This window comes from Bufo gargarizans, chromosome 2 (genome assembly GCF_014858855.1).
Source record: "Bufo gargarizans isolate SCDJY-AF-19 chromosome 2, ASM1485885v1, whole genome shotgun sequence".
Classification (NCBI taxonomy): Eukaryota; Metazoa; Chordata; class Amphibia; order Anura; family Bufonidae; genus Bufo; species Bufo gargarizans.
Genome location: NC_058081.1, coordinates 8,586,980 through 8,612,949, shown reverse-complemented (window position 1 = coordinate 8,612,949; position 25,970 = coordinate 8,586,980). Strand labels below are relative to the sequence as shown.

General features: G+C 44.0%; 1 protein-coding gene across 1 annotated transcript in view; it reads right to left on the bottom strand.

The window, feature by feature from the left end:
• Window positions 1–25,970, bottom strand: part of LOC122925414 (olfactory receptor 1009-like) — an 80,407-nt gene that overhangs the window by 35,035 nt on the left and 19,402 nt on the right. The window contains exon 2 of the mRNA XM_044276776.1: window positions 10,210–10,261. Coding sequence (XP_044132711.1) covers window positions 10,210–10,261 — 52 coding nt within the window. The remainder of the gene's footprint in view (window positions 1–10,209; window positions 10,262–25,970) is intronic.

The following is a 25,970-nucleotide window of genomic DNA, read 5'->3' as shown; positions in this document are numbered from 1 at the left end:
GCACCCAGGCAGAGGAGAGAGGTCCCGTAACAGAGAATCTGGCTTCATGTCACCAGAGAATCAGTCTTCATATCATAGCAGAGAATCATGCTTCACGTCACCCACCACTGTAACAGTCCATTGTCATATATTTAGGCCCAGGCACCCAGGCAGAGGAGAGAGGTCCCGTAACAGAGAATCTGTCTTCATGTCACCAGAGAATCAGTCTTCATGTCATAGCATAGAATCAGGCTTCACGTCACCCACCACTGTAACAGTCCATTGTCATAAATTTAGGCCCCGGCACCCAGGCAGAGGAGAGAGGTCCCGTAACAGAGAATCTGGCTTCATGTCAGCAGAGAATCAGTCTTCATATCATAGCAGAAAATCATGCTTCACGTCACCCACCACTGGAACAGTCCATTGTCATAAATTTAGGCCCCGGCACCCAGGCAGAGGAGAGAGGTCCCGTAACAGAGAATCTGGCTTCATGTCAGCAGAGAATCAGTCTTCATATCATAGCAGAGAATCATGCTTGACGTCACCCAACACTGGAACAGTCCATTGTCAGATATTTAGACCCAGGCAGAGGAGAGAGGTCCGTAACAGAGAATCTGGGTTCATGTCAGCAGAGAATCAGTCTGCATGTCATAGCAGAGAATCATGCTTCACGTCACCCACCACTGTAACAGTCCATTGTCATAAATTTAGGCCCCGGCACCCAGGCAGAGGAGAGAGGTCCCGTAACAGAGAATCTGGCTTCATGTCAGCAGAGAATCAGTCTTCATGTCAAAGCATAGAATCAGGCTTCACGTCACCCACCACTGTAACAGTCCATTGTCACAAATTTAGGCCCCGGCACCCAGGCAGAGGAGAGAGGTCCCGTAACAGAGAATCTGGCTTCATGTCAGCAGAGAATCAGTCTTCATATCATAGCAGAGAATCATGCTTCACGTCACCCAACACTGGAACAGTCTATTGTCAGATATTTAGGCCCAGGCACCCAGGCAGAGGAAAGAGGTCCCGTAACAGAGAATCTGGCTTCATGTCACCAGAGAATCAGTCTTCATATCATAGCAGAGAATCATGCTTCACGTCACCCAACACTGGAACAGTCTATTGTCAGATATTTAGGCCCCGGCACCCAGGCAGAGGAGAGAGGTCCCATAACAGAGAATCTGGCTTCATGTCAGCAGAGAATCAGTCTTCATATCATAGCAGAGAATCAGGCTTGACGTCACCCAACACTGGAACAGTCCATTGTCATATATTTAGGCCCAGGCACCCAGGCAGAGGAGAGAGGTCCCGTAACAGAGAATCTGGCTTCATGTCACCAGAGAATCAGTCTTCATATCATAGCAGAGAATCATGCTTCATGTTACCCACCACTGTAACAGCCCATTGTCATATATTTAGGCTCAGGCACCCAGGCAGAGGAGAGAGGTCCCGTAACAGAGAATCTGGCTTCATGTCAGCAGAGAATCAGTCTTCATGTCATAGCATAGAATCAGGCTTCACGTCACCCACCACTGTAACAGTCCATTGTCATAAATTTAGGCCCCGGCACCCAGGCAGAGGAGGGAGGTCCCGTAACAGAGAATCTGGCTTCATGTCAGCAGAGAATCAGTCTTCATGTCATAGCAGAGAATCATGCTTCACGTCACCCACCACTGTAACAGTCCATTGTCATAAATTTAGGCCCCGGCACCCAGACAGAGGAGAGGTTCATTCCACTTTGGGTTGCCCTGCAATATAATGGTAAAATTAAAATAAAAATTGGATTGAATGAGGAAGTGCCCTGGAGTACAATAATATATGGTTAAGGGGAGGTAGTTAATGTCTAATCTGCACAAGGGATAGACAGGTCCTGTGGGATCCATGCCTGGTTCATTTTTATGAACGTCAGCTTGTCCACATTGGCTGTAGACAGGCGGCTGCGTTTGTCTGTAATGACGCCCCCTGCCGTGCGGAATACGCGTTCAGACAAAACGCTGGCCGCCGGGCAGGCCAGCACCTCCAAGGCATAAAAGGCTAGCTCTGGCCACGTGGACAATTTAGAGACCCAGAAGTTGAATGGGGCCGAACCATCAGTCAGTACGTGGAGGTGTGTGCACACATACTGTTCCACCATGTTAGTGAAATGTTGCCTCCTGCTAACACGTTGCGTATCAGGTGGTGGTGCAGTTAGCTTTGGCGTGTTGACAAAACTTTTCCACATCTCTGCCATGCTAACCCTGCCCTCAGAGGAGCTGGCTGTGACACAGCTGCCTTGGCGACCTCTTGCTCCTCCTCTGCCTTGGCCTTCGGCTTCCACTTGTCCACCATGATGGCACACTGAGTGAATGTTGTGGATGCCGGAGCAAGTTGGCTGCTGGCACCAGACTTGCCCTCCAATAGATCCTCGTTAACGGAAAGTGTACTCATTCCAATAACAGGGCCGCTTAGGAGTGCTATATTGTTATTTATTATCACTACCTCCCCGAGTCGGGAGTGGCTAATTGCCGCACGCCTGCTGCCTTCCTTGGATTCTTGTGCTTTAATAACTTAACCCACCCTCTCTGGGTGGTTCACAATTTGGAAAAAAAAAAAGGGCAAGGCAACGACAGCCAATCAGATTTCATCCAAATGGATTGTTGCCGTCACAGAGACGTACAATCACCCAGAGGTTATCTAGAGTCACCAATGCGGCAGCAGGACCTCAACCCTAAGGTTTTAGATGGTCAGATCAGCAGGCCCTTGCTCCAAATGTTTTTGAGGGTCACCATCAGGTCATCAATCATAATTTATCAAGGGTCGTGTGTGATCCCCTCCTTTATGTGTAACAAAGAGTGTATTGGAGTGCCGGTTCCTCGTTTTTTTAGGCAGCTCTTTCACTTAGTGCATAGGCGTTATGAGTGTAGGAGTCCCACTACCTGAACAATTGTACCACAATGTGATTGAGACCCTCCTTTATGTGATATACAAGCTGTTTTGGAGTGCCTCTTCCTTGTAATTTTTTGCAGCACAGTAGTAATAGTAGTAGTATATTTTTTTTCATTTTTATAATTATTATTTATATATATATATATATATATACAAGTGAAACTCGAAAAATTTGAATATCGTGCAAAAGTCCATTTATTTCATTAATGCTAATTAAAAGGAATTGCATTAATGCAGCTTTAAATTAGAATTTTGTGAAAAGGTTCAGTATTCTAGGCTCAAAGTGTCTCACTCTAGTCAGCTAATTAATCCATACCCCCCTCAATAAAAGGTACCTCAAAATTGTGACTTTGGAGTTTATTAAGCTGTAAGCCATAATCATCCAAATTATGACAAATAAAGGCTTGAAATATCTCGCTTTGCCTGTAATGAGTCTTATACGTTAGTTTCACCTTTTAAGTTGCATTACTGAAATAATTGAACTTTGCACAATATTCTAATTTTTCACGTTTCACCTGTATATGTATGTATGTATATATAAATATATATATATACTATTTATATATGATATTAATTATGTGAATATAGTATTCATATTTATATTGATATATTATTACATTTTCAGTGAACGGTTAATCACAATCTTTCTCTGTTTCTGACTTCTATGAATATCCTCTGTGGTTTTACTGCAAACTTCTAATGAGGAAATTATTTCATCAGCTCATTAGCTACAGCGACCAGACGAGAGGTGTCTGGTAATTCAGCCTCAGACGTCCGGGTGGAATTCTATTTTTACATTGGTAATGATGTAACGCTGTCCCTCGGTTACACTATTACATGTATCTGACATTATCTCCATCTATTTCATTATCTTCCATGTAATGAAAGCTTTGGGAATTTTCCAGCCTCACCTTCGTTATTTCCCTCTAACCTGTAACTTTTCATTCCCCATAAGGGAAATAAGGCGCGGCGGCTTTGTTATACGTATCACAGAAAATTATAGAATCAATTACCCGTCCCTCAGCTGATCATTAGCTGCTGTGTCTGTTCTATTCCTGTACAGATGAAACAGCTCAGTTCTGTATGACAAAAACTTTCTATCGATGTCAGTGAATGTAAATACAGTATACAAGTGTCCAAACAGCATCTAAATGTAATAAAAATGTATATTGACTGTATACAAGTGTCCAAACAGCATCTAAATGTAATAAAAATATATACTGACTGTATACAAGTGTCCAAACAGCATCTAAATGTAATAAAAATATATACTGACTGTATACAAGTGTCCAAACAGCATCTAAATGTAATACAAATATATACTGACTGTATACTAGTGTTCTTTCTTTTCAGTTCTCTTTTTATTGATTTTTTCTTTTAAAGAAAGCAGAAAATTGGACAAATGGTACATTATTGATTTGAAAATACAATTGGCATGAATAATAAAGAAACCATATATCCAGATGTATATATATATGTATACTAGTGTTCAACCAGCATATACATGTAAAAGACATTACACAAACGATATACAGGTGTATACAGCTTTGGTTAAGTTATTCTGAGGCTCCATATCGCTATCTTAACTCTGATATCCTATGCTATTCGATGTCACGTCATGTCCGTATATGTGCAATTTGCACCACGATCACTATAGGTGAAAGGAAATTCCATGCCAGGCATAATTACTCACAGTAAGTACAATAAGGATAGCAGCATTGCTCATAAGATTGTGCCAACCCCCTCATTAATATACTAATCTGGCCACCTACGTGCGTGATGCTGCCGATCCTACACTCAGAACGAGGCGTGTACTCAGTTCTAGCTCCAAAGAGAGGCTTGGAGCGCAGACAAGTGGTTCTACGCATGCGCGGCGTCCGGAAGACTTCCGGTGCGCGAGCATTTGAAGCCGACCAGCGGCCACCCATTAGCAGCGGCTGAATCTCTGCGCACTATCCGGATCACAAGCATCGCTAAGACAGCACCAGAAAGCGGCTCTAGGTAAATCCACCAGGGGGGCCCTTCACAGACACCGATAACAGTATATATATATATGTGGACATAGTGTGACTTATTAATTTATGCTATGTGTGATGTTGTTGTTGTCCTCCCCATATACAGCCTAAATGTAGAGCCTTTAAATAAGTAATTTGAGGAGTGGCAGATAATAAAGAACCGAGGATCTTATCTTTCAGATATAATACTAATGGCGTTTTATACTCTGTTCTATTTTTTTATATTGTGTATTAAAAGGTGAGATGATTCTTATGACATCATCTTTATGTCCCTCTTCTCTATCTATATTCTCTCTCGTAAAGAAGGATTGTCTATCCATGTTTCTTACTTTTTATAAAGATGTATCTAAAACAGTAGATAGTTTTTAATAATGAACTGTTCTCTCATATTTTCATCCTCCTGAAATTTTTAATTTTTCTCGTACAATTACGTTTTATCTGGTGGAACTGGCCCATTGGTATATTAAATCAGGGTAAATGACAACTCGAGTACAAAATATAGCTATTTTTAGTTACTGATTTATGGTAGGTACGTATGTGCTATATACTAGTTTATCATTTCTACTGTAATTAACAAATCAAAAAATTGACTAATATTTGAAGAAAAGCGTAAATTATTTAGGTTATTGTTAATTTCTTGCAAAAATACCTGAAGTTCTGTTTCTGTTCCTTGCCATATAAAAACAATATCATCAATGTATCTGCACCAGAGCACCAGATCCATCCCAGACTAGGTAATATATTTTGTTGTTCCCACTGTGCCATAAATAAATTGGCATTGCTGGGGGCAAATCTGGTGCCCATGGTGATTCCTCTCATTTGTAAAAAAAATATTCTGAATCATAAAAAAAATAGTTCTGTGTCAATATATAACGTATTCCTTCAGCAATAAAATGTATTTGTTCCACAAAGAGCCGAACACTCATCTCTAAATGTTTCCTCATTGCTGAAATACCTTGATCATGATCTATTACAGTATATAATGAGTTGTCTTCTAACGTGCCCATAATCCAATGTGAATCGTAATCTAATTTTTCAATAATCTGTATAATTTGTGTGGTACCCTTCATATAAGAAAATGTTTTTTGAACTATGGGTTGTAACATTCTGGCAATATATTGAGATAAATTGGAAGTCAAAGATCCTATTCTTGAGATGATTGGGCGGCCTGGTGGATTTTGTTGATCTTTATGTATCTTTGGAAGACAATAAAATATGGGTAATCTCTGTTGAGTTCCCAAAATGAACGTATATTCCTGTTCTAAAAGTATTTTCTTTTCTAATCCTTTTCTACAATATTCCATAAGTGTTTTATTAAAATCTTTAACAGGATCTCCTTTTAATTTTTTATGTGTAATTTCATCCGATAATTGTCTTTTACATTCCAAATTGTATTGTTCTGCTTCTAAAATTACAATAGCACCCCCTTTTTCCGCCGATCTAATAATTATATTCTCTTGTTTCTGCAATTGTTTTATGGCCTAAATTTCTTATGTTGTAAGGATATTCCTTCATATTGTAGTATATCTCATTTTCCTTATATCTGTTTCTACACACTTTCTAAAGGTTGCAATTAGGGTTGAGCGAACCCAAACTGTAAAGTTTGGGTTCGTACCGAACTTTAGGATTTTTGGACCCCGTACCCGAACCCGAACATTTCAGTAAAAGTTCGGGTTCGATGTTCGGCGATTTCTTGGCGCTTTTTAAAAGGCTGCAGAGCAGCCAATCAACAAGCGTTTAACTCTGTGCCCTTAGAAGCCATCACAGCCATGCCTACTAATGGCATGGCAGTGATTGGCCAGTGCAGCATGTGACCCAGCCTCTATATAAGCTGGAGTCACGTAGCGCTGCACATCACTCTGCTCTTACTAGTGTAGGGAGAGGATGCTGCTGCTGTGAGGGAGAGAATAGGATAGGATCTGTTATCAGAACTCCAATTAAACTCAGCGATCTACATAGATTTAGTTGTGTGGGTGCAGTGCACAATCTTTTTACCCTGCCTGAGCCCAGTGTCAGAGAAAAATAACTTTTATCCGTCTGTTAGTTAGGTGGGGGGCAGCGGCCATTTCATGCAAGCTCAGTGCACCAGCACTGCATCTGTGCTTTTGTGACATTCAAATCCAAGCTTGAAATACTGCACTAATAATCTGGTTTAAAAAAAAACACTTTTTTGGCAATATACAACATTTGGTTCCTTTGCAGAATTAGTCAGTGTGCAATTTAAAGGGATTCTGTCACCTCCCCTAACCCAAAATCAGATTTTAAAGCAGCCATGCAGCACAGCTTACCTTGATTAGGCTGTGCTCTTTTATCTTGTAATCCGTCCAGTAGTTTCTGCAAAAAACGACTTTTATGGATATGCAAATAAGTCCTGAATGTGCCCAGAGGGGCGTTTTGTTCCTCTTAGAGAGCCCAGTACCGCCCCTCTTACAGTGCCCAGCCCGCCTTCCTTGCACTGTCTAACCGCCCCCAGCCTGCCACAGCCTCTCCTCCCTCTCCTCCCCCTCCCTCACGGCCGAACGAACTCTCGCACAGGCGCAGTACCCACTGAGGGCTGCGCCTGTGCGATCAGCAGGAGACTGAGGGCAGGAGCTTCATCCTCGTCACTGGGCATCCGATGCTCGCTCTTCCCTCAGTCATCAAAAGTTGATAGGGAAGATATCCAATTGGATAGTGGACGTCACGAGGACGTGCGACATGGTGGAGCAGTATGTATGCACATGCCTACACGTACTGACTGATGGGTCTGCCTCCTTCAACTTCTGGGTCTTAAAATTGGGCACATGGCCTGAGCTTGCCATTTACGCCTTGGAGGTGCTGGCCTGCCCTGCAGCCAGTGTATTGTCTAAACATTTGTTTAGCACGGCAGGAGGGGGTTATCACAGACAAGCGCAGCCGCTTGTCTACAGCCAATGAGGACAAGCTCTCGTTCATTCAAATGAATCAGGCAGGGATCCCACAGGACCTGTCCGTATCTTGTGCAGAATAGACATGTATACCAGCATCACCCAGCCATTGTTGTACTCCAGCGCACTTTCTCTTTGTTTTATTCTTTTATATTTCCCAATGTTTTGGGGTCTACCCAAATTTGAACAAAATAATAAATAAAATATATATAATAAAAACCAAAAACAAAAACCAGTGTTGGCTACCTCCTCCACCGCCACTTGCACCTACACCGCATCCACCGTCTCCTCAACTTCCTACTCCCATATGGACCTCCTCCTCCTAGATCAATATTATTTTTTATTTTTACGTCATTTCCCTATCCACATTTGTTTGCAGAGCACTTGCCTTGTTCTCAACCACATTTTGCTGCCTTTTGCAGCCCTCTAGCCCTTTCCATGATTTTTTTAGAGCCATTTTAATGCTCCAAAGTTTGGGTCTCCATTGACTTCAATGGGGTTTGGGGTCAAGTTCAAGTCAAGTTCGGGTCCCGAACTCAAACTTTTTTGTGAAGTTCGGCCGAACCCGTCGAACCCGAACATCCAGGTGTCCGCTCAACTCTACCTATAGATGAAAACCAAGGCATATTCAAATTTGGAGTTTAGGCACCTCCAATCATACATATAGAGACTATATACCACCGTGGTCTTATAAGGCAGGAAATGCTCAACCCCCTATGCAGTTGTGCATCTATACACAGGGTAACAAATCCTGCACGTGGTCCATTAGTAATGGCAATCCCCAGCAAAAAATGATTACAATGGAGGATGCCCGCAGCAGACAGCAGTTGCCACTTTTTTAAGAGACATCCTACACCAGATAGCAAAATGTGTGGATGTATTTTAGTTTTTACCATTAACACATCTGACATTAAAAAAAGCCATACTTTTGTTGATGTGGAGGTATGCTACGGAGTTGGTCGACATCACTTAAGGTCCAGCGCCGTACATGCTCCTGCACCCACCTGATCAGCGGCACCGACCCGGCAGTCACTGATAGCGGGGCCCCTGCTGCATACACCAGCATTGGTGAAGAGTTGGATGGAGGCGTATTAACTCCTGTATGCCATGGTCAAAGCTGATCGCGACATGCAGAGGGTTTGCGGAGGGAACGAGTGCCCTCCGCATCTCCATTTGGTCACCGCGCTGCAGTGATGGGGACCTAAAGGCAGAGAAGGCAGCCTGATGCCTTCCATAGGCATGGGGGTTTGCCTTCTAGGGAAGCCTGTAAGATCCAGCCCTTAAGCTGTCAGGATGTATTGTAATACATTGCAGAGGAGATCAGACCCCCAGAAGTTAAAGTCCCAGAGTGGGACAAGAATAAAAAGTAAAAAAAAAAGGGGTTTTCATAATAAAAAAAAATAAAGTTTCAAGTGAAAAAAATAAATAAAAGAAATTCCCAAAATAAAACACATATAATTGTACAAAACAAATTGAAAAAAAAGAAAACCAGACATATTGGGTATGGCCGCATCCGTAACGACTGTCTCTATGAAAATATCACATGATCCACCCCCTCGCCTGAACGCCATAGAATAAAATAAATAAGATAAAAAATTTAATAAAAACTGCTAAAACAATCATTTATTTTGTTACCTTACATTGCAAAAAGTGCAACACCAAGCAATAAAAAGGTGCATACCCCCCAAAATAATACCAATCAAACTGACACCTCATCCCGCAAAAAAAAAAAAAAAAACTATGGCTTTCAGAATATGGAGAAACTAAAAAATCTTTTTTTTTTCAAAAATGCTTTATTATGTAACACTGAAACAAACAACCAAAAAAGTAGTTAGATTTAGTATTGCAGCATCCGTAACAACCTGCTCTATGAAAATAGCACATGATCTTACCTGTCAGGTGAACACTGTAGAAAACAACAAATAAAAACGGTGCCAAACAGCTATTTTTTGTTATATCATGTGTTTATAGTAGGTGTCTATAAGGTAGACCCGCTATAAAATATTCTCAGTGGTCTCAAATAGCTATTTATTATTTACTGAGCATGCCTTATTATACTTGTTTTAAGATTTAACTTTTATTCTTATTATTTAAAATTATGATGAGACAGCTGAGTTTAGTGAAACTACTGCGCTAGTTAGTTAGAGAGAGAGGAGAGGGACTAGTTAACTAGTACTGGATTAGAGTAGTGTTCCTGTCTAATAGGCCTATTGCATATAGGGGAGAGCCTAGTTAATTTTACTAGAAGTCCCTATGCACTTACCCTACTTGACCTAGTCTAGTCAGTGTGATAGCCTAAATGGCTGTTGTCGGGGCACTAGTCTTTAAAAAGACGACCCCCAGCCTCAGGAACCTCGGGCCTGTACTACAGGTCCCTATGCTCTTACCTCTCTACGGTTGATTTCCTTTTTCATCCGAAGCGTTTCGCCAGGTATGGCTCTTCAGGGAATAAAGAGGATGTTCAGGCGCTGAAGGCAGTGGCTCTCGCCTGTATCGATCATGCGGCAGTGGCGGCGTTGTAATGCTGTGCGTCTCTTTTTGTGCGCCTCGCTCGTCCCCTACATGGAATTAACCAGTCAGCTGGTGTGGGCCCGGCGCACTGTTGACACTCCCCCCGTATATTCACCTGCCTACTTCACGACGGAGACATGCGCAGAAGTATTCCGCTTCTTCCATCGGGCGGCCTAGCTATGCTCCGCTGTAGTACGGAAGTGACGTGGTGCTTGGGAGTGGTTAGTCGTCATGGGGATCTCATACCGCGTCCCCGGCCAGCTTTCTGTGTAGCAGAGTTGCTATTGCCTGGAAAGTATTGACGGTTAGGTTAAATTTGTTAAAAATTAGCCAAAACGGCTCTCACAGGGCATGGATTATAAAGTCCTGTCTCTTCTTCAATGTTATATTACAATTTGTAGATTTTTAGTTTCTGTTGGTATTGACACCATCATTATTACAATGATATTTAGCTTTTAGAGATAATTTAAAGTATAGATGCATAGGATCATTCTTATTTATCATTTTAATACCTATATACATATAGACGGCCATTCAAAACTGCCCTCTGTATGTTTATTGTAAATTTATAGGAAGGGTTTGTAGGGAAGATATTCATTGAGGCCATTTGGTGTCACGGACTTCAGTCTATGGATCCAACTGGCTTCTGCCTTCAGGATTAGTTTATCCCAATCACCCCCCCTCCTGGGTTTAGGGACATGTTGGATACCTATAAACTGAAGGCATGCCGTATTTCCTCCATGGCATTGGTTGATGTGCCGTGCCACTGATGTGTCCTTTTTATTTTGAATATCATTATAATGGTCTCTGATGCGTCTCCTAAATTCTCTTTTTGTCTTCCCTACATAGTCTAGGGGACAGGAGCACTGTGCTAAATACACTACCCCATGGTTAGACAGTTCACGTAATCACGGTTGGTATATTCTCTCCCTGTATGTGAGCACGTAAATGTCTTTGTTTTCTTTATCTGGCTACAGGCCAAGCACCTACCACATTTAAAGGTACCTGTAGGTTTCCTGGATAGCCAGTTATCAGGGTTTGTAGGGGGTAGATAGTGGCTGTTGACCAATCCTGTAGGTTATTGCTGGGTATGGTCCTATTATATCCTCCAGATCAGGATCAGTTTTTAGTATATCCCAATACTTTGTTAGTATCTGCCTAACTTGTTGGTGGGCATTGTCAAAAGTCCCTATGATGCGAGTAATCTTGGAGGGAGCTGTATAGTCTGTCCTTTTTTTCTTTGGAATGAGTAACCTATCCCTATTCTCTGAGGCTGATGCCTCATAGGCCACTCAAAGTATACCATCCGGGTATCCTCTGTCTCTGAATCTGTACCTTAGATCATTTGCCTCATTTTAGAATTTTTTAAAAGTGGAGCAATTGAGTTAAACATGAATCCCAGGGAACTTGAGGCCACACTGACCCTTGTTGGTCTAATGGAGGAAGGGGAGAAAGACAGAGCAGAGGGTCCCTTTACAGAACTCAAACTAAAAAGTACCCAAATGCCACAACCTCTACCAGACTCTAGTATATTGATATTCCACAAATATACGGAAAGGCATACCAAAGGGTCAGTACCTTAGACTCCGACGCAATTGCTCCACTTTTAAAAAATTCAAAAATGAGGCAAAGGATCTAAGGTACAGATTCAGAGACAGAGGATACCCGGATGGTATACTTCGAGTGGCCTATGAGGCATCAGCCTCAAAGAATAGGGATAGGTTACTCATTCCAAAGAAAAAAAGGACAGACTATACAGCTCCCTCCAAGATTACTCGCATTATAGGGACTTTTGACAATGTCCACCAACAAGTTAGGCAGATACTTACAAAGTATTGGGATATACTAAAAACTGATCCTGATCTGGAGGATATAATAGGACCATACCCAGCAATAACCTACAGGAAGGGTAGAAGTCTGAAAGATAGCTTGGTCAACAGCCACTATCTACCCCCTACAAACCCTGATAACTGGCTATCCAGGAAACCTACAGGTACCTTTAAATGTGGTAGGTGCCTGGCCTGTAGCCAGATAAAGAAAACAAAGACATTTACGTGCTCACATACAGGGAGAGAATATACCAACCGTGATTACGTGAACTGTCTCACCATGGGGGTAGTGTATTTAGCACAGTGCTCCTGTCCCCTAGACTATGTAGGGAAGACAAAAAGAGAATTTAGGAGACGCATCAGAGACCATTATAATGATATTCAAAATAAAAAGGACACATCAGTGGCACGGCACATCAACCAATGCCATGGAGGAAATACGGCATGCCTTCAGTTTATAGGTATCCAACATGTCCCTAAACCCAGGAGGGGGGGTGATTGGGATAAACTAATCCTGAAGGCAGAAGCCAGATGGATCTATAGAATGAAGTCCGTGACACCAAATGGCCTCAATGAATATCTTCCCTACAAACCCTTCCTATAAATTTACAATAAACATACAGAGGGCAGTTTTGAATGGCCGTCTATATGTATATAGGTATTAAAATGATAAATAAGAATGATCCTATGCATCTATACTTTAAATTATCTCTAAAAGCTAAATATCATTGTAATAATGATGGTGTCAATACCAACAGAAACTAAAAATCTACAAATTGTAATATAACATTGAAGAAGAGACAGGACTTTATAATCCATGCCCTGTGAGAGCCGTTTTGGCTAATTTTTAACAAATTTAACCTAACCGTCAATACTTTCCAGGCAATAGCAACTCTGCTACACAGAAAGCTGGCCGGGGACGCGGTATGAGATCCCCATGACGACTAACCACTCCCAAGCACCACGTCACTTCCGTACTACAGCGGAGCATAGCTAGGCCGCCCGATGGAAGAAGCGGAATACTTCTGCGCATGTCTCCATCGTGAAGTAGGCAGGTGAATATACGGGGGGAGTGTCAACAGTGCGCCGGGCCCACACCAGCTGACTGGTTAATTCCATGTAGGGGACGAGCGAGGCGCACAAAAAGAGACGCACAGCATTACAACGCCGCCACTGCCGCATGATCGATACAGGCGAGAGCCACTGCCTTCAGCGCCTGAACATCCTCTTTATTCCCTGAAGAGCCATACCTGGCGAAACGCGTCGGATGAAAAAGGAAATCAACCGTAGAGAGGTAAGAGCATAGGGACCTGTAGTACAGGCCCGAGGTTCCTGAGGCTGGGGGTCGTCTTTTTAAAGACGAGTGCCCCGACAACAGCCATTTAGGCTATCACACTGACTAGACTTGGTCAAGTAGGGTAAGTGCATAGGGACTTCTAGTAAAATTAACTAGGCTCTCCCCCTATATGCAATAGGCCTATTAGACAGGAACACTACTCTAATCCAGTACTAGTTAACTAGTCCCTCTCCTCTCTCTCTAACTAACTAGCGCAGTAGTTTCACTAAACTCAGCTGTCTCATCATAATTTTAAATGATAAGAATAAAAGTTAAATCTTAAAATAAGTATAATAAGGCATACTCAGTAAATAATAAATAGCTATTTTTTGTTACCTTACCTCACAAAAAATGTAATATAGAGCAACCAAAAATCATATGTACCCTAAAATAGTACCAACAAAACTTCCACATTATCCCATAGTTTCTAAAAGGGTGGTCGCTTTTTTGGCGTTTCTACTCGAGGGGTGCATCAGGGGGTCTTCAAATGTGACATGGCAAAATTATCCCAGTGAAATCTGCCCTCCAAAAAACATATGGCGTTCCTTTCCTTCTGCGCCCGGCCAGGTACCCATACAGCAGTTTACAACCTCATATGGGTGTTTCTGTAAACTACAGAATCAGGGCCATAAATATTGAGTTTTGTTTGGCTTGCTTTGTTACTGGAAAAAAAAATGATTAAAATGGAAAATCTGCCAAAAAAGTTAAATTCTAAAATGTCATCTCTATTTTCCTTTAATACTTGTGGAACACCTAAAGGGTTAATAAAGTTTGTAAAATCAGATTTGAATGCCTTGATGGGTGTAGTTTCTAAAATGGGGTCATTTATGGGTCATTCTATTATGTAAGCCCCACAAAGTGACTTCAGACCTGAACTGGTCCTTAAAAATTGGGTTTTGGAAATTCTCTCAAAAATGTTAAGATTTGCTTCTAAACTTCTAAGCCTTCTAACGTCCCAAAAAAGAAAATGTCATTTACAAAATGATCCAAACATCTTTTTGAATATAAAATTTGGAAAATTGCGAATGTTTCAAAATTCTTGATAAATTTTGTATTTTTTTATAAATAAAAATGAAATATTTTGATCCAACTTTACCACTGTCATGAAGTAAAATATGTGACGAGAAAACAATCTCAGAAAGGCTTGGATAAGTAAAAGCGTTTTACAGTTATCACCACATAAAGTGACATGTCAGATTGGCAAAAAATGGCCTGGCCCTTAAGTTGACAAATGGCAGGGTCCTGAAGGGGTTAATTTATACTCAGCTTTGTAGCACAGACTTGAAGGCTTTGAGGCAAAATTGACCGATATTTGGAACTATTCATAATTTTCTCCACCTTGACTACATCCCCAGTTCCAGGTGCATAAAAACAGCAAAAAAAGAATAATGCTGTCGTCTTTTGGAAATATGCCTAAAAAGTTAAGTTCAATTTTGGTCTCAGCAAACCATACTATATTATCCCACATGCTTTTGGTACACTTGATTTTGACAAAGCATAGAGTTGAGCGAACACCTGGATGTTCGGGTTCGAGAAGTTCGGCCGAACATCCCGGAAATGTTCGGGTTCGGGATCCGAACCCGATCCGAACTTCGTCCCGAACCCGAACCCCATTGAAGTCAATGGGGACCCGAACTTTTCGGCACTAAAAAGGCTGTAAAACAGCCCAGGAAAGAGCTAGAGGGCTGCAAAAGGCAGCAACATGTAGGTAAATCCCCTGCAAACAAATGTGGATAGGGAAATGAATTAAAATAAAAATTAAATAAATAAAAATTAACCAAAATCAATTGGAGAGAGGTTCCATAGCAGAGAATCTGGCTTCCCGTCACCCACCACTGGAACAGTCCATTCTCAGATATTTAGGCCCCGGCACCCAGTAACAGAGAGGTCCCGTAACAGAGAATCTGTCTTCATGTCAGCAGAGAATCAGTCTGCATGTCATAGCAGAGAATGAGGCTTCACGTCAGCCACCACTGCAACAGTCCATTGGCATATATTTAGGCCCAGCACCCAGGCAGAGGAGGGAGGTCCCGTAACAGAGAATCTGTCTTCATGTCAGCAGAGAATTAGTCTGCATGTCATAGCAGAGAATGAGGCTTCACGTCAGCCACCACTGCAACAGTCCATTGGCATATATTTAGGCCCAGCACACACACAGGCAGAGGAGAGAGGTCCCGTAACAGAGAATCTGGCTTCATGTCAGCAGAGAATCAGTCTGCATGTCATAGCAGAGAATGAGGCTTCACGTCAGCCACCACTGCAACAGTCCATTGGCATATATTTAGGCCCAGCACACACACAGGCAGAGGAGAGAGGTCCCGTAACAGAGAATCTGGCTTCATGTCAGCAGAGAATCAGTCTGCATGTCATAGCAGAGAATGAGGCTTCACGTCAGCCACCACTGCAACAGTCCATTGGCATATATTTAGGCCCAGCACACACACAGGCAGAGGAGAGAGGTCCCGTAACAGAGAATCTGGCTTCATGTCAGCAGAGAATCAGTCTGCATGTCATAGCAGAGAATGAGGCTTCACGTCAGCCACCACTGCAACAGTCCATTGGCATATATTTAGGCCCAGCACACACACAGGCAGAGGAGAGAGGTCCCGTAACAGAGAATCTGTCTTCATGTCAGCAGAGAATTAGTCTGCATGTCATAGCAGAGAATGAGGCTTCACGTCACCCACCACTGCAACAGTCCATTGGCATATATTTAGGCCTAGCACACAGGCAGAGCAGAGAGGTCCCGTAACAGACAATCTGGCTTCATGACAGCAGAGAATCAGTCTGCATGTCATAGCAGAGAATGAGGCTTCACGTCACCCACCACTGCAACAGTCCATTGGCATATATTTAGGCCTAGCACACAGGCAGAGCAGAGAGGTCCCGTAACAGACAATCTGGCTTCATGTCAGCAGAGAATCAGTCTGCATGTCATAGCAGAGAATGAGGCTTCACGTCACCCACCACTGCAACAGTCCATTGGCATATATTTAGGCCTAGCACACAGGCAGAGCAGAGAGGTCCCGTAACAGACAATCTGGCTTCATGACAGCAGAGAATCAGTCTGCATGTCATAGCAGAGAATGAGGCTTCACGTCACCCACCACTGCAACAGTCCATTGGCATATATTTAGGCCTAGCACACAGGCAGAGCAGAGAGGTCCCGTAACAGACAATCTGGCTTCATGTCAGCAGAGAATCAGTCTGCATGTCATAGCAGAGAATGAGGCTTCACGTCAGCCACCACTGCAACAGTCCATTGGCATATATTTAGGCCTAGCACACAGGCAGAGCAGAGAGGTCCCGTAACAGACAATCTGGCTTCATGTCAGCAGAGAATCAGTCTGCATGTCATAGCAGAGAATGAGGCTTCACGTCACCCACCACTGCAACAGTCCATTGGCATATATTTAGGCCTAGCACACAGGCAGAGCAGAGAGGTCCCGTAACAGACAATCTGGCTTCATGTCAGCAGAGAATCAGTCTGCATGTCATAGCAGAGAATGAGGCTTCACGTCACCCACCACTGCAACAGTCCATTGGCATATATTTAGGCCCTAGCACACAGGCAGAGCAGAGAGGTCCCGTAACAGACGAATCTGGCTTCATGTCAGCAGAGAATCAGTCTGCATGTCATAGCAGAGAATCAGGCTTCATGTCAGCCACCACTGCAACAGTCCATTGGCATATATTTAGGCCTAGCACACAGGCAGAGGAGAGGTTCATTCAACTTTGGGTAGCCTCGCAATATAATGGTAAAATGAAAATAAAAATAGGATTGAATGAGGAAGTGCCCTGGAGTCCAATAATATATGGTTATGGGGAGGTAGTTAATGTCTAATCTGGACAAGGGACGGACAGGTCCTGTGGGATCCATGCCTGGTTCATTTTTATGAACGTCAGCTTGTCCACATTGGCTGTAGACAGGCGGCTGCGTTTGTCTGTAATGACGCCCCCTGCCGTGCTGAATACACGTTCAGACAAAACGCTGGCTGCCGGGCAGGCCAGCACCTCCAAGGCATAAAAGGCTAGCTCTGGCCACGTGGACAATTTAGAGACCCAGAAGTTGAATGGGGCCGAACCATCAGTCAGTACGTGGAGGGGTGTGCACACGTACTGTTCCACCATGTTAGTGAAATGTTGCCTCCTGCTAACACGTTGCGTATCAGGTGGTGGTGCAGTTAGCTGTGGCGTGTTGACAAAAGTTTTCCACATCTCTGCCATGCTAACCCTGCCCTCAGAGGAGCTGGCCGTGACACAGCTGCCTTGGCGACCTCTTGCTCCTCCTCTGCCTTGGCCTTGGGCTTCCACTTGTTCCCCTGTGACATTTGGGAATGCTCTCAGTAGCGCGTCTACCAACGTGCGCTTGTACTCGCGCATCTTCCTATCACGCTCCAGTGCAGGAAGTAAGGTGGGCACATTGTCTTTGTAGCGTGGATCCAGCAGGGTGGCAACCCAGTAGTCCGCACAGGTTAAAATGTGGGCAACTCTGCTGTCGTTGCGCAGGCACTGCAGCATGTAGTCGCTCATGTGTGCCAGGCTGCCCAGGGGTAAGGACAAGCTGTCCTCTGTGGGAGGCGTATCGTCATCGTCCTGCCTTTCCCCCCAGCCACGCACCAGTGATGGACCCGAGCTGCGTTGGGTGCCACCCCGCTGTGACCATGCTTCATCCTCATCCTCCTCCACCTCCTCCTCATCCTCGTCCTCCTCGTCCTCCAGTAGTGGGCCCTGGCTGGCCACATTTGTACCTGGCCTCTGCTGTTGCCAAAAACCTCCCTCTGAGTCACTTCGAAGAGACTGGCCTGAAAGTGCTAAAAATGACCCCTCTTCCTCCTCCTCCTCCTCCTGGGCCACCTCCTCTTCCATCATCGCCCTAAGTGTTTTCTCAAGGAGACATAGAAGTGGTATTGTAACGCTGATAACGGTGTCATCGCCACTGGCCATGTTGGTGGAGTACTCGAAACAGCGCAACAGGGCACACAGGTCTCGCATGGAGGCCCAGTCATTGGTGGTGAAGTGGTGCTGTTCTGTAGTGCGACTGACCCGTGCGTGCTGCAGCTGAAACTCCACTATGGCCTGCTGCTGCTCGCACAGTCTGTCCAGCATGTGCAAGGTGGAGTTCCACCTGGTGGGCACGTCGCATATGAGGCGGTGAGCGGGAAGGCCGAAGTTACGCTGTAGCGCAGACAGGCGAGCAGCAGCAGGATGTGAACGCCGGAAGCGCGAACAGACGGCCCGCACTTTATGCAGCAGCTCTGACATGTCGGGGTAGTTGTGAATGAACTTCTGCACCACCAAATTCAGCACATGCGCCAAGCAAGGGATGTGCGTCAAATTGGCTAGTCCCAGAGCTGCAACGAGATTTCGCCCATTATCACACACCACCAGGCCGGGCTTGAGGCTCACCGGCAGCAACCACTCGTCGGTCTGTTGTTCAATACCCCGCCACAACTCCTGTGCGGTGTGGGGCCTGTCCCCCAAACATATGAGTTTCAGAATGGCCTGCTGACGTTTACCCCGGGCTGTGCTGAAGTTGGTGGTGAAGGTGTGTGGCTGACTGGATGAGCAGGTGGAAGAAGAGGAGGAGGAAGCCGAGAAGGAGGAGGTGGCAACAGGAGGCAAAGAATGTTGCCCTGCGATCCTTGGCGGCGGAAGGACGTGCGCCAAACAGCTCTCCGCCTGGGGCCCAGCTGCCACTACATTTACCCAGTGTGCAGTTAGGGAGATATAGCGTCCCTGGCCGTGCTTACTGGTCCACGTATCTGTGGTTAGGTGGACCTTGCTACAGATGGCGTTGCGCAGTGCACACTTGATTTTATCGGATACTTGGTTGTGCAGGGAAGGCACGGCTCTCTTGGAGAAGTAGTGCCGGCTGGGAACAACATACTGTGGGACAGCAAGCGACATGAGCTGTTTGAAGCTGTCTGTGTCCACCAGCCTAAATGACAGCATTTCATAGGCCAGTAGTTTAGAAATGCTGGCATTCAGGGCCAGGGATCGAGGGTGGCTAGGTGGGAATTTACGCTTTCTATCAAATGTTTGTGAGATGGAGAGCTGAACGCTGGCGTGTGACATGGTTGAGACGCTTGGTGACGGAGGTGGTGGTGGTGGTGTTGGTGGTACATCCCCTGTTTGCTGGGCGGCAGGTGCCAACGTTCCTCCAGAGGCGGAGGAAGAGGCCGAGGCGGCAGCAGCAGAATAGGCCGAGGCGGCAGCAGCAGAAGAGGTAGCAGGGGGAGCCTGAGTGACTTCCTTGGTTTTAAGGTGTTTACTCCACTGCAGTTCATGCTTTGCATGCAGGTGCCTGGTCATGCAGGTTGTGCTCAGGTTCAGAACGTTAATGCCTCGCTTCAGGCTCTGATGGCACAGCGTGCAAACCACTAGGGTCTTGTCGTCAGCACATTGTTTGAAGAAGTGCCATGCCAGGGAACTCCTTGAAGCTGCCTTTGGGGTGCTCGGTCCCAGATGGCGGCGGTCAGTAGCAGGCGGAGTCTCTTGGCGGCGGGTGTTCTGCTTTTGCCCACTGCTCCCTCTTTTGCTACGCTGTTGGCTCGGTCTCACCACTGCCTCTTCCTCCGAACTGTGAAAGTCAGTGGCACGACCTTCATTCCATGTGGGGTCTAGGACCTCATCATCCCCTGCATCGTCTTCCACCCAGTCTTGATCCCTGACCTCCTGTTCAGTCTGCACACTGCAGAAAGACGCAGCAGTTGGCACCTGTGTTTCGTCATCATCAGAGACATGCTGAGGTGGTATTCCCATGTCCTCATCATCAGGAAACATAAGTGGTTGTGCGTCAGTGCATTCTATGTCTTTCACCGCTGGGGAAGGGCTAGGTGGATGCCCTTGGGAAACCCTGCCAGCGGAGTCTTCAAACAGCATAAGAGACTGCTGCATAACTTGAGGCTGAGACAGTTTCCCTGGTATGCATGGGGGTGATGTGACAGACTGATGGGGTTGGTTTTCAGGCGCCATCTGTGCGCTTTCTGCAGAAGACTGGGTGGGAGATAATGTGAACGTGCTGGATCCACTGTCGGCCACCCAATTGACTAATGCCTGTACCTGCTCAGGCCTTACCATCCTTAGAACGGCATTGGGCCCCACCATATATCGCTGTAAATTCTGGCGGCTACTGGGACCTGAGGTAGTTGGTACACTAGGACGTGTGGATGTGGCAGAACGGCCACGTCCTCTCCCAGCACCAGATGGTCCACTAACACCACCACGACCATGTCCACGTCCGCGTCCCTTACTAGATGTTTTTCTCATTGTTATGGTTCACCACAACAACAAATATATTATTTGGCACAATGTATTGTATTCAAATTCAGCGGGATATAAATTTGAGGCCTAGTATTTAGGCGCTGGGTGACCGGTATGGATTTAGTGACAGAATTAGACTTGGAAATGCACAGAAGCGTGTGTGTGTGAAGTTATTCTGAATGACCCAATGTGCACCTTGAATATTATATACCCTTTTAGGGATAGATTTCAAATAGCTCTGATATAGCAGAAACCACTAAATTATGAAATTGCTAAATTGGGAATTGTATTTCAACCCAGAACAAGAAATGTGCTTGAACGGACACTAAATAACTCGCCCAGCTACAGCACTAAGGACAGATTTAGCTGGATATAAATTTGAGGCCTAGTATTTAGGCGCTGGGTGACCGGTATGGATTTAGTGACAGAATTAGACTTGGAAATACACAGTAGCGGGTGTGTGTGAAGTTATTCTGAATGTCCCTATGTGCACCTTCAATATGATCTACCCTTTTAGGGATAGATTTCAAATAGCTCTGATACAGCAGAAACCACTAAATTTTTAAATTGCTAAATTGGGAATTGTATTTCAACCCAGAACAAAAAATGTGCTTTGACGGACACTAAATAACTTTCCCAGCCACAACAGGACAGCGGTAACGAGAGATTTAGCGGGATATAAATTTGAGGCCTAGTATTTAGGCGCTGGGTGACCGGTATGGATTTAGTGACAGAATTAGACTGGGATATGGCCAAAAAATAACCACACTATTGCTGGTTAAATGCACTTGGTGATGGGCGCAGCTTGCCCCTGATGTAGTATATGGCCAAAAAATGAACAGACTATTGCTGGTTAAATGCACTTGGTGACGGGCGCAGCTTGCCCCTGATTTAGTATATGGCCAAAAAATGAACAGACTATTGCTGGTTAAATGCACTTGGTGTGATAGCTTGACCAACCACACTACTGAGGGTTAAATGCACTTGGTGACAGGCGCAGCTTGCCCCTGATGTAGTATATGGCCAAAAAATAAACAGACTATTGCTGGTTAAATGCACTTGGTGTGACAGCTTCACCCTGATGTAGGCTTTAGCCAAAAAACAAACGCACCATTGAGGGTTAAATGCACTTGGTGACATCGCTAGATGATTAGGAGGACACGGATGACAAAAGGAAAGTGGGGTGTGCGTGTATGTGGAGGCATTGGTGTTTGCGAACTCACCCTAAACCTAACAGACAAAAAAAAAAGACTAACAAAAAAAGGGCAAAAAATGTGAAAAATAAATATTTAAAATCGCTGATCCACCATCTGAAGTTGATCAGCGGTGGGGTGTGTGATGCGCTAACAGTGGCCGGACGCTAAGAGTGCCGGCCACAGTCAGTGTACGCACAAAAAAAAAAAAAAACTGCAGCACCCCTGGGTGGTCTAGGGTCACACAGCTGTGCTGTGGACCCCAGACACCCGATTTAGGGTGATACAATCAAAAATATATATATATTTTTTTTCTTCTCACTAACTTTCCCTAAAATATCCATGCCTAACCTAACCTTTCCCTTACCTTTCCCTAATTACCTGGGTGCTGGGGGTGCTGGGGCACAGATGAGGGTGCTGGGGCACAGATGGGGGTTCTGGCTGGAGATCCGTGCAGCTCTTGCGATCCCCAGAGACTCGAATAACCCGAAAAAGCAGCAAACCACAGGTCTGAATTGACCTGCGGTTTGCTGCGATCGCCAACATGGGGGGGTCACAGGACCCCCCGGAGCATTGAGCCAAGGTGCCTGCTCAATGATTTGAGCAGGCACCGGGTTCCGATCACCGCCCGCTGGGCAGCGGTGATCGGAACTATATATCTGGGGGAGAAGAACAGAACTGTATCGCACATCCACAATGCTATGCTTTGATCTACCTCGCTTCTCTGCCCTATATTAAAACAAAGGCCACCACGCAGTACTGCACCATGTGAACAGTTGTCTAACACAACATGTCCATTGCTATCAGGAGCTACAGGTCAATGACCACTTATATGCAGACTTCTGTGATTAAAACCACCTGTGCCTAATGGGAGTAGTGCTGATACCAGTAATAAAGAAGAAAGATTCAAATAGTTATCTGGGGGAAAAGAATAGAACTGGATCGGAACTATACATGACGTACCGGTACGTCATGTGTCCTTAAGTATTGGGACAACATGCCGTACCGGTACTTCATGTGTCCGGAAGAGGTTAAAAGGACTTTGGGGTCTTTGAAAAGCTTTTGGTAGTAAAAACAGCAAAATTCTCTCACTGCACTGTCTCTTCCTCAGCACAGATGTCCCTGATCAATTTAGCACAGGTAAATATATTGCTGCTCTATAACACACACACACAGTAGTCCTTAAAAAAGGGCTTTTGGGTCTTGAAAAAGCTCTCAGAATAAAAACTGGGAAATTCGCTCCCTATTCTGTCTTTCCCTTCCTACGCTCTGCTCTCCCTTTCTACATTTGAGCCGAACATACATTAACGGGTGCTATATAGCACCCGGTGATGCGTTCCGGCCAGCCAATCACTGTAATGCCAGCAGCCAACATGGCATTACAGTGAGGGCAGTACTTACCTGCACCTTTATTGGCTACTTAAAACCCGCGAAACGGGAGGAGACTCGAGCATTGTCGAGTACCGCCATGTGCCAAGCATAGCGATGCTCGAGCCGAACAGATATTTTGCCGAGCTTGCTCGCTCATCACTACTTGTTTAGTTTCCTAGGCCAGGCCTACGGTTTTTGAATACATCAAGATATGGGAGATGGATTTACAATTGTCATTCTCAAGCTGCTTCACTTTGACCTCCAGAGTTTCCACATATGTCAAATCGCAAAAGAATTGCGGTACTATAAAGGTACTCACCCTGATATTATACTCCAGAGACATTGCACAAAATGTTTCAGGAAGTTAGCCAGATGTGTTGGAGATGTGATAAATCTGTAGGTTTCTATATTTATATATGGTGGAAATGTCCTGCTATTCACCCTTTTTTGGATTGAGGTATGTGGGGTCCTCTCCTGGGTCTGTGATGCTACACTTCACACCTCACCACAGTTATGCCTATTGAGTTTGATGGGCCAAATAAACTGCCCTGCCTCATCTAGAGCTTTAGTCACGCAGCTCTTGGCAGCAGCTAGGCTACTATTCGCCTTGTACTGGAGGAGGGTGACAGCACCCTCAATATCTCAATGTCTCGAAAAGTGATAATATTTATAGGATGGAACAAGTTGTTGGATGGGATACCAAATTTACAAGTATTTAGAGCCCTAGGCGTGTATTTATACATTTCTCTACTTGATATGGTTTAGAGTACCTGGTGACCCACTGATCGTTGGTACTAGTAATGTAAAAGATAAATGTTTCCTAATTGCCTTCTCTGCATTCCAGGATTAATATTCACCCCCCCCTCCCCCTTTCTTTCCTTGCCATCCTTTTCTCTTCCCTTTTTTCCTTCTCTTATTCCTTGCCTACATTGGTGAATCTACATTGTTTGATTATATTCTCTTCTTGCTAATTATAGCATATTTAAATGGCACTTGATCAACTTATCTTCTATTTTGTACTGTATTGATGTACATTTGTTCCTTTATTAAAATATGTTTATAAAATAAAAGATTTCCGTTAGTTTTTCAATAGAATTATACAGATTATATGTCACAGTGAAGGTGGAAATAAATCTGAAATAATTTGTCAGATTTTTTTACATGACAAAAACCTGCCCTTTTTTACAGGGGTATGTAGACTTTCTATATCCATTGTACATGCCCCCAGCATACACAGAAAACAGTTATTAACGGTTTAAAGAAACCATAGTAAAACACATAATAGATGCCCCCCTATTAGCTACAAATAAACAGTCATTTAGAAGAAATGAAAATTATAAATAATGTCTGTAAAAAATAATATTCATTTAATATCAAATACTACAGACATTATTGATGAACTAAAATGATGGTATAAAGGCAATAAGAGAGAAAACGCACCGAATCCTGAAAAAACGCATTGAAACCGCATATGCGTTTTTTTTGGTTATTTGCTTAAAAAATAGAAGATTCTATATAGAAAATATCCCTGATGAACCATAACTATGGTAGAGAAATAATAGGTGAGAAAACGCATCAAATCTCCCCAAAAAACGCATTGAAATTACAGATGCGTTTTTTGGTTAAATATGTTTTTTCGAGAAAGATTTTCAATGGAGGAGGGATAATCCCTCCATGCAGAGCTTGGGAAAACTGCCTTGAGTGCATATATATATATATATATATTTATTGTTTTAAATGGATTTTATTTTGTTTTTAGACATACTGTATAAACAGATGACAATAATAGCATATATGAGAAAAATGAGAATCCACATTGAATCTAAAAACTCCAGACCAGCTTTTGGAAATTATAGTTCCGAATCCAGCCCGGATTTCTTGAAAAACCACCATCGGGTATAAATTACATTGATTTATGGAATGGGGGTATGCCACTGAGGAAGGGGAAGCGTCTCCCCGAAACGCGTCTGGTGTAAAGAAAACTTGGATGAATACCCCACTTTCCTACTCAACATGGTGCACTATAAAGAAAAGAAACCCATTCATCTTAGAAGACTGCGATACGTCATCCTACAGCGCAGCAAAGAAAGGTCCGTGATCCTCACATTGGACTTGATTCTAACATCACCTGTGAGAGACACGTGGGACACGAGCAGCTCCATAGCCGGGACGCCGGCAGACCCAACGGAGTGAGAGCTTAGCAGTAAGTCCCGGTGTGACCAACAGCGCGGATGAAGGTAAGCCCACAGCAGTGGGTACTACACTTAGAAGTATCGCATAATCAAACGAACCGTGGTTGGTTATTCAAGTGAAGATTTTCTGTTACAACTTGAAACAACAGTAGACTGCAAACAGACAGCAGTAGGCAAAACTGACACTATTTAATCAGTTTTTGCAGCAGTCTTTGATACAGACGTTGGAACAAATTGTGTTCAAACATCAGTGAACAACAAAAATCCAGAGACTTACAGACCCGAGGGTGTAACATTTATTTTTAATTGATATAGGATCATACACTTCAATTTTTTATATATCTGATGTATTTTGTAACCATTTGGATTTTCAGCTAAACGGATGCTGGTTTTGCACCAACCTATCTCTGCAAGTTGACAGAGTCATCGCACTTGGGACTTGATTAGTCT